Below are 12,636 nucleotides of genomic sequence, written 5' to 3' on the forward strand. Positions count from 1 at the left end.
CGTTCTACTCCAGTTCCATTTCTATACATGGACTAGTATGTAAGCTGTATGAAACACCCACAAATATAGTTAGAAATAGTAAAAAGTAGAACTGCACAGTCTCTGAGAGAAAGGTGCCTCTCACTAACTCTAAGTTTGTTTTGCAGTTCATGACAGTAGTAGCCCTGGAAACCAGTCCACCCTACTAAAGCCAATCTATTATGTGATGTGTGATTTGTCAATTAAGAAAACTAAGGTGGTTTAATATCTGAGCACCTTATATATCATGGCTGTTTTTAAATGAAAGCAGATATATGCTGATACCTTCCAGATGTCAGTGATCCGACCCTAAAATCAGACATTAGGGGGTACCAACTAATATTCACTAGTGGAGGAGGAGCCTATGAACTGTGTTCCCTCTCACAGCCATCTGAACAGTGCAGCTCTCAACAGAGACTTTTGATCTGTTGTTGCACCGATCATCTTTCAAACCACAAACGCTTCTGTAGAAAATGAGAGTAGAGCTCGTCTTTCCTTGTTGCTTATATCTCCTTAATATGAAGAATTGTCTTCTTCCAACTCTTCAGTACAGAGCGATGTCTATGAGTCATGGACAGTTCAATTGAAGCGTGATTTACTCTTATCAGATTCAATTGGATCATGGAACTACTAGAGTATTTAATGAGAGAAAAGGTAAAGATTAAAAGGAATAATCTATTTCCCTTAATGGCCCTTAAATTAATCTTGCGACTCCTTGCGGGCATCCTGGCATTTTATTTCATTTTTCCAGTTACAGGTAGGAGAGATGAAGGTTCACATACAGAGGTGCGATCAGTCTCCCAGACTAACCCATCAGTCCACCCCGACCCCGAGGGGGTTACAGGTCACACAGCTCTGTTGGTCACAAACGTCTCAATTACTGTGAGTGAGGGGAATAGATGCTCTCTCCCTCAAGAACATGTGGGATGTTCTCTGCAAGTCGCCGGCTGAGGTAGATCAATACCTGACCGTCCGATCCTCCCACAAGCCTGAACTTACTCCTTTACCGGGCCCTTCTACTGCACCTCCCACAAAACACTCCATCTTGGTCTCTCCGTTAAATGTAATTAAGTGTCATTCCAAACCAGCAAAAGCTGAAACCTGTTCTGCTAAATGAATGGTACCATGCCTGATATTTAAGTGTCTGCTGTAGATTCAAAATTCTAATCAAGTCAATTTATTTTGCAACAACATTATGCGCACGGTGTAGGTAATTGGATCGGCATGCATGAGGGATTATGGGTACAAGTGCATGCTTGTCATTGCTGGTGACAGCACATCACCAAAAAAACCGTGACTGCCTTCATTCATCACATCATGCTCTATCATACGTGTTAGACGTATCATAGTAGGAGCGGGTAACAGCTGGTCATCTCGACTAAGACTCTGGTCAATTATGTATGTGCTCTGTAAACTAGAGGCAGATAACGAACAAAATGAACTCCACATGAAATATGAATACATTGTGAGACAGGTGGAAATGTTGCTACCACATAAATACAGATTCTGTCCAGTCCTTTGGTTATACATAGAGGAGAAGGGTTGAACAATGGTCCACTAAACATCGCTAGTATCATCTCACTGAGGCTGCTCTCCGTGGACTATTTTCTCCTAAATATCCTTTTGCAGCGCTTCTTCTCCCCTCAGCTGCAACTCTACGCCATATTTCACTGGTTATTAAGGAAAATCATCCTTTTAACAGGAAAGTCTGGAGTCTCCAGGCACAAGGGCCGCTCTGTGAGGCTGCACTTAGGGACAGCAGCGCTTTGAGCTAAATGCTAACGTCGGCACGCTAACATGCTCACGAAGATAAAGCTTCTTTCATTGATTCTCTTGTCTCAGAAAAAAGGTCAGAGAGAAACATATTTTGGGGTGAACTAACCCTTTATATAGAAAGCGACCCACTAATGGGTCCACGACTTAATCTGTGAACGATCTTAGTTCGTGCTGACGTTGAGAAAAGTCTCAGTAGAAAAGTCAACCGTCTCATCTTTGGCACAGCAAGCTGAATGTATATCTACAGCTCACCGGATGTATAAAGGCCGGGGGGATACAAATAACATCCAGAAGTTTAAAGGGAGAGGTTGATAGCACAGAGAGCTCCACAAAGTAAACAGTGGACTGAGTGTTCCACCTGTGGTGTGCACTGGTCCTTACGCCGGTGCAGCGTGTCCCTGGAGAGTCGTGCGTTGTGTAACTCTCTCTGCACCTCATGGCTGCACGAAGTTAAGTCATGCCTCAGCGAAAGCACTCCTCATATGAAAAGGTCATTTAATGCACAGTGTTCCCTCTCCCGACAGGCTGCAAATTGGTTAGTGACAGCGCACTCTGTTATTTATGACTCAGTTTACAGTTGAGAACAAAACTAAATCTCCCAACATGCTTCCACTGGGAGGCCCTTCTCAAGGTAACGGATTAAAGGTTCTGTTATCATATCCGGTGATAAAAGCCATCAGGCTGTTTTCCTCTCAAATGCTGACTCCTCTTTTTTTCTGTGCCAGACACATTAACAGAGCTGGTACCGCCATCTCACGGCCTGAAGACGACACTAATTTGACCACCCATTACTTTAAATGCCAAGAGCCCCTTCCTTTGAAAGGACAAGGAATCCACATTCAACACTGTTTTCCACCTCCAGACGCACTACGCACATACAGTCTCTTAACTCTTAGGACTTAAAGTGGCCCTCTTGGTGACCTCCTAAGTGAGTGGGCTCCTTCCCTCCCTGAAGGGAGGCCGGCGGCAGCGCAGTGGAAAGGAGAAGTCCTCGGGGTGAAATGGTGTGTGCGCGCTAGAGACATTTTCTAGTTGGGTGAAGTTTCAGAGGTGAGCTGAGTCTGGTGTTGGAAGCTTGCTGTCCGACTGTATGTGTGTGTGTGTGTGTGTGTGTGTGTGTGTGAGAGAGAGACTGTATGCTAACAGCAGCTATTCTCAGACAGGGACACCACGGGACACCGTGCTGATCTCTGGACTGTTCTAGATCTCTCTTCCTCAGTAGCTTCGCTCTCTCTCTACGTCCTTTGTGTCCTTTCAGCACTGTCTTGCTATTCTTAGTCCCTATGTTGTGTGTCTTTTAAAATAAAATGTATTTCCTGTCCATTTTACCTGTTTCTATGCTGGTTTCTCAACCCTGGTCCTCATGACCCATGGTGTCTCAGGTTTAAATCAGTCCTAAGCCGTGCTCTCTGAGGTGAGACCTGGGACTGATGTCTCGTAGTCTGTGTTAACATTTGTTGCCATGCTAGCCACATGACTCATGGGAGAGCACTGCTGGTCGCTCAGCCACTTTGGTCTCGACTGAAGTATCTCAACAACTACTGGATTGATGACCATGACATTTTTTTCAGACATTCGTAGCCTATCCCAGTGTCTTTCCTCTTGCTCCACCATGAGGTTTACATCATTGTTTTTTAGTGAAACGTCTCAAACTATCGGATGGATCATCATTGAATGTACCAAGATGAATCTTGCGCCACCTTCGGGTCAAATTTCAACGTGTTCTGTACTTTGATTTATGCCCAGACCTAATGACATCTCCCACATTGTGTTAAGTGCAAATGTTAGCATCTTCTATGCTAAGCTGAGATAGTGACCATGCTGAACATTATGTGAATATATTTTGAGACTCATGACTCTCAGACAGGGACACCAGTATGTTAGCGTTTCCATTCCATTGCCAATGGCAATATTGCTAACAAGGTCTGGGTGATGCAACGCTGTGTGCTTTCTTTTTTTTAGATGATAACTGACGCGATTAACATGTTTTTTATTGTTTGGATGAGATTGCTCATCATTTTTAAACTTTGGGTAATATTATGCAAGTTCAGTTCAGTGTGGGAGATTATTTTTGTGGTGTTTTTCTTTTTGTCCATCACTCTTTGTGTTATGCATCTGTCTGTTTTCATGAAGACTCATCAAAAGAATGTTAACGTTACGTCACGTTGTCCCTCTCTCAGGGCGAGGTCAAGGTGGAGGAGCCAGGCAGCTGCTGTCCAGTCTGTAGAAAGCAGTTTCCAGGTTGGTGCAACATACAGTGTGCAACAAACTCACAAACTCCACAAGAAAGCGGAGACATTTTTGTTTGAATTGCCATATGATGAGTCTTCATCCATTGTGATGTAAAACAAATAGAACAATTGAAACACTACTTGTAAAACATGCAAATCTCCAACAAACTCACAATGATTCAATTCCACATCATGACCTCCAAACCACTTCATTTGATTCAAATGTCCCATAGGGACATTCTATAGGAGGCTAAAAACCAAGTGCTGCAGTGCCCAATTAGTGAGCGATTACGTTACTTAACCTACGATGGGGCTGAATCTCTCCCCAGGGGGGGAAATGTCACATGCTGCGAGGGAGCGCGGCAATGTCACTGTGCTCTCTGAAAGGAACGCTCTTGCTCCGTCTTTTCTATTGTCTTTTCCCTCCTATGCAAAAATCTCCTTTTACTTGTCCTCTGTTTAACCCCTTTGCTCCTGTCCCTGCCTCCTCTCCACGATCCCGTCAGGCGAGCCCGTGCCAGAGTGTCGCCGCCACGTGCAGGTCAGGAACATCACCAAGGGAGACTGTCGGCTTGACAACGTGGAGGTCAGCTCCTGCTGGGGACGCTGTCTGTCCAGGACCGATGTCATCCTGGAGGTACGCGCGCGCGCACACACACACACACACACACACACACACACACACACACACACACACACACACACACACACACACACACACACACACACACACACACAGAAGATGATACTTCTGTGGACACGAACACAGACGAGCATTGTCTTCGACATGAGTGACAGCTGGTAGCACAATAACAACCAATACGGACAGCAAAGTGGACTAAAAGGGTCCAGAACTGGAACAGAAACATTTACTGTTAGTTAGTTATAATCGTTTGCAAATTGCCCATCAGGGCTGCACAGTTAATTCTGGTAAATGGTGTAGAACAGTATCAGCCACTGAAATTAGAAATGTCTGCAATATTCATTCAATTAGGGATAAGAAAGGCTGCAATATTCTCTCTCCAAAGAGTCACTAACCATTAAAACATTGTCCTCAATACGCTGTCACTGGGCAGCCAAATCGTCCATCTGTTTTCTGATGTGTGAGGAGTTTTTTTGCAAAACAAAATGAAGTCAAACACGCGGCCTCACACAGCTGGTCTCGCCTGATATAGTCCCACGTCTTTATAAATAAGCATCGAGACACAGTCCACAGCTTCAACATGAAGGCAGGCAAAGAACATGAAGCAGTTGAGTCTCCAGTGATCTAAATACAGATGTTTTCAACAGGAGTCACGATCTGTTTTCTCCTTGTTGTCTTTTTTTCTTCCTTGTGAGACAGCGAGCTCATCACCTCATCGCCATGGTGACTTTGTTCTTCAGATTAGCAAAAATAAACATCAGCTCAGCCAAATGTGTCATTACCTCCTGTTACTGTGGCAACCGGGGGATGGGAACCAGTGACCAGGCGACGCAGCGACGTTTCCCCTTTACGGTTCACAAGATTCACATGCTCGTCCTCACCGCCGGATGACTTCTCACACACTCTCACACACAGACACACAGACACACTCACACACTCACACACACACTGCAGACTTTTCAAAGTTTGCCAAGCACTAATAACTACTTTATAAAGAGGTTGGAGGTGTTTTTGATCCTCTGCTGGCTCACCCCTCTCACCTACCTCTCCTCCTATTATCTATCATTCTCCACCACATCACCACCCATTGTACTTTTCACCAATCTCTCTCCTCTTTGGGTCTTCGTCTGCACTAATTGGACACATGAGGACAACTTCCAAGAAGCTACCTTCTATCGTGTAAAACACAGAGGCTGGGTTTTTGTATTTAAAGAGATAGAGAGAAGCCCAATTATCACCTAGTTCCCAATGTTGTGCTTGTATTGTGTGTTAGTCTGATTAGTAAAAAATGTTTATCCTGTAAAATCACCAAACAAACTTAGTTTGCAGTGAAGACTAAGAGCGTACGGCTTTACTAATCAATAGCTTTATATTTAAAAATGGACCCACAGACTCTGCAGTTCCCCACAGCTGTGTGAAGCGTTTAAACATCTTTGAGCTCGTTGTTTGAATTTCACAGCCTTCAGCTTCAACCGTCTGGTTCGCTCTCACTGCTCTCAGCAGCTGTTTTTAGTAGGAACGCTGATAAACTCTGCTTTAAATGATCGGATATATCATTTTCTGCCTCCTACAGTAAGGGAGAAAGAACGTCTCAACGACCTGAAGAACTAGGCGTTTTCATGGCGAGCGGAGAAACAGCCTCATATGGAGTCGTGCTCCTGATAACAACATCTGGAACTTTAGCTGCTATGATTGCTCGACTATGTTTGGCAGCCGGTCTCTCACTGCGTCTGTCTGCCGTTTGGTGATGGGCGGTGGACGCTGGGCTCATCGGAAGCTCATTGGCGTAGACAGCTGGCTGTAAAGAGATTTATGAGAGCCCAGTTTATGAAACCAATTAGCTAAAAGAGGCAAAAAAAATAAATAGTTGCATAGTTTGATTAGAATTCCCCGTGACTCCATCAGTGTGAGGGGCCCCAATCACGTTACACATCTTACATTGATTCATCAATATACAAAATATATTTCTCTCCTCTTATATCAATTCTGACAACACTAGTTCATCTCCTTCAACTCATCCTTTTTTTCACCTCTCTTCCTTGACCTCTACCCTTTAATATTATTTCCCCCCCCCTCCCCCCTCCACAGGAGCCCTACCTGCAGTCAGTGTGTGAGTGCTGCAGTTACCGCTTGGACCCCGACAACCCGGTGCGTTTCCTCAGCCTGCAGTGTGAGAGCGGGGAGAGCGAGCCGGTCGTCCTGCCCGTCATCCACAGCTGCGAGTGCACCAGCTGCCAAGGTGGGTGGGTGGGTGGGTGGGTGGGGGGGGGCAATAATGGATTTGCATGTTCATCCCTCACGTCAGCGGGAGAACCCACACTTTGAATACATGTAAAAAAACTTGTTCAGGCTCCCAGCAGACTTAGAGGACCGGCTACTCGTGTTCCAAAGAAAAACACACATATGTGAAAGCCATCTAGCAGAATGTGTTTTACACCTCATCTCACCTGATAACAGCATTCTACGGCTGCTGTTCCCTCACACATGGCTGAATTAGTATGATAAACTAACATTATATGAGCCAGAAAAATGTGATTCTTATCATTGTCCTGCAACAAGCCTTGAATGAAGTTTGCTTCATCGACTGTATATAGTGGACGTAGTCATGGTGACGTCACCCATCAGTTTGTGGACTGCCGTTATGAAGCCTCGATACTGGCAATCTCGCTGCCGCCATGTTGATGTTTTTTCACAACCAATAAGTGGAAGTGACCATATCTGGACTGAGGAGGAGTGACGTAGAGACGCCGTATACGGCTCTGGTAGAGACCTGTCAATCACAGTAGCCCCGCCCTAAAGCATACCCTGCTTTATGGTCTGTTTGACTCTAAATGGACCATCATTTACTAAATGAACATCATGCTGTATTGAAGAAGACTTGAAACTAGAGATTGAGACCATAAACTCATGTTTAGAATGTTTACTGAGGTAATAAATCAAGAGAGATGTAGAGTCATTTTCTCATAGACTTCTATACAACCAGAGGAGTCGCCCCCTGCTGGGCCACACCCCAATCAGTGATGTCACAGCAAGGGGTTCAAAATGGGCTGTAGTCTTTTTGGTCTTGGAAAATGAGCTGAAAATCAAACAGCTGCAGATGCTGTAGTAACACTTCTTCAGGTCAAGTTGGGCTGTTATATAATCTACCGTCTGTTAGGTTGTATAGAATTTATGAAACTTTTTTGTTTTTGTTTTTTTGTGACAACTTTAGGTTCTTCAGCTTTGTTGTTTTGTACGACAAGCCGTGTGACACATTTCTCAGTCACTTTCCATTAACGCCATGGCTGACCCACACACACACTTAGCTAATCTGAGCGAAACATACGTTCGCCTTCGCCCACCATGAATAATTCAATCACGGATCCCACCTCTGAAGCAATTATGTGCTAATCCATTCATCAACATGGCTGATTGCGTTAGTTAATTGGATGTAGCCACATACGACTCAGAACATCCCCCCTGCTCCCATTCATCGTCCCAGGACATCACGTCTGACGGATTTGGTCGTTCTGGCGATCAATCTTTGATTCTCACACACACACACACACACACACACACCATCACACACACACACACACACACACACACACACACGCACACACACACACACACATATATGGACATAGTAACCGCCAATACAGGGCTACCCATCTGATTCTCTCTGACTGACACACACTCATTACAGCCCCGAGATGACATGGATTACATTTGTCAACTGTTTGTCTTCTTCACAGGAGGTGACCTGTCCAGACGCTGAGCGAGTGTGTTGAGTGTGTGTGTGAGTTATGTGTGACCTGAGTGTGGTTGTGTGAGCAAGAGCAGGTATGAACGCCAGGCCAAGTCAAGTGAGAGCGCTGGAGATCGATGGATGAGAGGAGAAATGAAGACCTGGTGGTTGTGTGGTCCTTAGTCATCATATGACTGGATGTTCCTGTTCTGAAACCTGATCGTCTATTCTTCAACCTGTACAGCCTTTTTCTACTGTATATTTATAGTAATATTAAAGGACCTATGATTCAGACTTATTATGCATTTAAATATGTTTCGTATATGTTTTAAGAGAATGTATATGTGCCAGCAGTCTTCTTTAAGTTGGAGTTCACCATGAAACTGGTTAGATATTTTGAACTGGTCAATAAACATTTTTCTACACTTGGAGAACATTGTCGGCTTTCTGTCTTTTTATGAATCGTTATTCCATCATGAGTATCTTTGAATAGCATATACAGTAACCCGCAGAGTGTGGCAGCATTCCCCTCACTCCCTCCACGTTCTCTAATAGTTATTTGAAATGAAAAATAAATGGTGACAGATTTCTTCATGATCACTCAGTTTGCCAAACAATGTGTATGATATTTTAATCCAGTACAATGCACCAACTGTGTTTGTTTATCAGTTAATCAGTTAATGTAGCTTTTCTTGTAATATACACACTAAGACTTCTTCTCTTGCATTAACATCTGGAGGGTAGAAGTGAAACAAAAACATTATTATTAAGAACTTTTCAAAAGACAAATGTCAGGAATAATACTATATAAATCTGATTAAGTGGGTTACATACATTTCCACCATCCAGTCTAGAGAAGCAGCCACAGCGTGTCTGAACGTCACAGGAACGTCCCTCCTTTAGAGTCAACTTCCAAACTTCCTTAAGCTCTGAGCAGAAACAAATACAAACCAGATTTAAACGAATCGTGCAATACTTTTGTTATTTCCAAAACTGATTGTGTGGGCAGTGTCTGTGGTTTATTTTTGCGCAGAATAAACACAGTTGCCAATATTTATACTAGTGTTTCCGTGGAAACGCTATGCATCTTATATAAAGTGATACCTCTGAGTTAAATGTGCTGCTGTTTATTCATTACAAGAAGCTGTAGCTTTTATTGGATGTGTCAGAGTGAGGCGTGGAGCTTTTTCATTTCCTTTATTCAGGCGTTTATTCAAAAAGCAACTATAGCCAACTCTCTCTTTCTCTTTGTGTGTGTGTGTGTGTGTGTGTGTGTGTGTGTGTGTGTGTGTGTATGGAGTTTACAGGCTGAAATCGGCCTCATCTCTGACGAGGAACTGTCTGCCTCTTTCTTTTCCTCCTTCCCCTCCTCGTCTCCTCCATCCTCCCCTCTCTGTTCCTGACTAAATAAGGGAGTTGAGAGAGGAGGCCTGACCAGCACGCCTCCTCCCTCTCTCAGCTGCTGTAGTAAAACCTGCTGGATGGAACAAGAGCAGGAACTGATGCATTGTTGTTGTTTATTTATACCAAAATGTCACTTTTTGATAGATGGCTCCTCGGGCCTCGTACGGCTGCAAGGTTGCAATTCATCTTATGTGTTCATCATTAAATTGATCGCTGGGAAAATGAATGCAGTCAGGTACAGGTCATTTTGATGAATGCAAAGCGCCAGGGGCTGATATGTATCTGACAGAACTGAAAATAAAGAAATGTTACTCAGTCGAGGCTTATTACACTCCTCAGATGGATATAAACATCTACAGAAAACACCCAAGTTCTCATGGATTTAAAAGGGAAAACTGCTGCGTTCAACTGCAGTCGGAAAAAGAATAAACTGCCTGCAGCACCTATATTCATATAAATCACAGACACTTTTTGATTCATTTATGTTTGCTTGATGAATAAATCCAGCACTGTCTCACTTACTTGTGACATTTATTCATTCAATGTTAAAATAAATAAACTATACATAGCTGCCAGTTCGTAGTAGAAGTGACATCCTTTTGATCATTAAATGGTGACAGGAATGTTGCGGTCTGTGCTCTCTAAATTTAAAATGCAACAATGGAGCAACTCCAAATGTCCCAAAAAAATGAAATACAACTTAAAAAGGCATCACGATGAGCCGTTTTATCTGCAGCAGTCTACATCGTGAGGACAAATGAAAACAATAGGTCATACAGGCCTTTATGATGTTAAATATACAATCAAGTGTAATGTCTCGTGATTTGGTAGACTGTGTTTTAAATGTCATGCTTAGACTCTCAGCCATCTGCAGTGCGACGTAGTCCTTTGGAGACCATTCATGCGTAAGGACAGCGCGTAAAACGCAGTCTTAATAGAAGTGATCGACATTCCGTGTGCGCTTCAGCCTAAACCACAACATCCGAGGGGTTCGCAAAGGCATCCCCCTCCCCCTCCCCCCCATCTTAACGGAAGTGGGGAACCCCGGCCGTGTGACGTATGGCTGAGCGGCACCGAGCGGTGAATCCCCCATCTCAACCCTGAAACACGGGCGGAGCGGCATCACAGCCGCGGCAGGTCCTCGGCACATTGACGTGACATGTACACTGAAAGCCGGTCTCCTCCGCCGCATTAAAGAGTCCGCTTCACTCCGGAGCAGGGGACATGTTTACCGGGGGCGTGAAAGAGTTCTTTGTACACGAGTGTGGTGAATTTCTGTCCGGCAGGACATTTGGGAGGGTCCGTGTTTGCTTCCGGCCTCATGCACGAAAATTAACTGTGTATGTGAAACTTTAGGTTTAATACACAGGTTTCTCAATAAGTCTCACTGTGTGTGTGTGTGTCGCTCGCAAATGAGTCCCTCCCACACAGGAAGCCGGTCGCCCCAAAGCCGAACACCTGTTGTCAACAGCCTCTCAGAGCAGGTGTGTGTGTGCGTGTGTGAGCTAAACCACGTGGTGTGACACGTTAAAGGCACGTTCATCTTTTCCACCGAGCCCTTCACCGTCGTTGGCGTCAATTTTATGTCAGTTCTCCCAATTTTTTTCACAAATTCATCATTTGTAATTACATTCATTCATTTTGGGTGCCAGTTTTGTAGCACCCAAGAGTCCCCGTGGCCCCATCCTCAGGTGTAAGTCTACCTGTGGTTTCCGGGGGGAGCAGAATTTGGGGAGCCGGGGGCGCATCTACTTCTCCATCAGCCTTCACAAGAAGTGTGAGCGGCTCCCGATGAGCAAAGGGTTAAAAAGAGGCGCAGCTAGAGACGCCGGTGGAGCTGAAGTCATCCGGCAGAGCGCACAGCGAGGAGGAGGAAGAGATTCAGAGAACACCTCCCCAAAAACGCAGATCTAGGACTATCTGCGCTCCGCCGATCAGCACTGTGTTCCTTATACCCCCAGTTAAAGCAGATATTTAGAGAGAGGAGGTGGGAGGAGAAATAACCCCCCCCCCCAAAAAAAAACATAACCGCGCAGCCCAGCGCCCCCCTCCCCAAACTATGGCTCCAACGCCGCTCGTCGGGAAGCTCGCCCGGTCCGCTTCTCAGGAGCGGGCTGTAGTGCAGGATGAGAGGTCCGCTGTGCTCCGCCGAGTGTGAGACTACGGGAGGAAACATCACCTGACAGGCGGCCCTACCCCTCGGGAGGGAGGGGGGGAGGACAGAAACGCACGGACACCCTCGCGCCTCTCCTCAAACCCTGGAAAGTGGAAGCTGGAAACGGCCCAGATCCGCCGCGCGCAGCACACAGCGCGCCTCGTTTCCAGAACTCTCCTCAGTCTCTCCCGCCGAGCCACGAGAAGCCGCCGTATTCCTGAGCAACTTGGGCAAACTTTGGCCCCCGGATTACCGCCACCGAGCCTGTCCGCGTCGGGTGTTGACGCGGGGAGCGCAGTGAGCATCGTGCGGTCGTGTTGCGGGGAGCGTCTGAGCGAATACCTTTAAAAGTCCTCCAAAGTCTCTCAAAGTCTCGGGGGGGTCAGCCGTAGCGAAGATGCCGGTCCGGAGGGGCCACGTGGCTCCGCAGAACACCTTCCTGGACACCATCATCAGGAAATTCGACAGTCAGAGTAAGATCATTGTTTTCTTCCCTTCTGTGAGGTCATTGATACATAACTACGTAGCTTATTTCCTTTCATTAAGGCCCACTTTTATTTATTTATTTATGTATTTTTTACTCAAAAGCTATTTTAAAGGGCAGTCTAGTGATTATGGCTTGACATTTTGTTTCCCAGAATTAGCCTCAATAATGAAGTCTGCTGATGCATGGCTAAGAGTC

General features: G+C 45.3%; 2 protein-coding genes across 2 annotated transcripts in view; both read left to right on the forward strand.

Annotated features, from left to right (window-relative positions):
* Window positions 1–11,713, forward strand: part of sspo (SCO-spondin) — a gene marked incomplete at both ends in the record, with an annotated part of 79,563 nt that extends 67,850 nt beyond the window's left edge. The window contains 5 exons of the mRNA XM_079181120.1: window positions 3,975–4,035; window positions 4,532–4,662; window positions 6,757–6,907; window positions 11,333–11,384; window positions 11,491–11,713. Coding sequence (XP_079037246.1) covers window positions 3,975–4,035; window positions 4,532–4,662; window positions 6,757–6,907; window positions 11,333–11,384; window positions 11,491–11,713 — 618 coding nt within the window. The remainder of the gene's footprint in view (window positions 1–3,974; window positions 4,036–4,531; window positions 4,663–6,756; window positions 6,908–11,332; window positions 11,385–11,490) is intronic.
* A 638-nt stretch (window positions 11,714–12,351) lies between these two features.
* Window positions 12,352–12,636, forward strand: part of kcnh2b (potassium voltage-gated channel, subfamily H (eag-related), member 2b) — a gene marked incomplete at both ends in the record, with an annotated part of 205,837 nt that continues 205,552 nt past the window's right edge. Inside the window, one exon of the mRNA XM_079181271.1 lies at window positions 12,352–12,427. Within this exon, the coding sequence (XP_079037397.1) occupies window positions 12,352–12,427 (76 nt within the window). The remainder of the gene's footprint in view (window positions 12,428–12,636) is intronic.

Source organism: Pholis gunnellus, assembly GCF_910591455.1.
Source record: "Pholis gunnellus genome assembly, chromosome: 20".
NCBI lineage: Eukaryota > Metazoa > Chordata > Actinopteri > Perciformes > Pholidae > Pholis > Pholis gunnellus.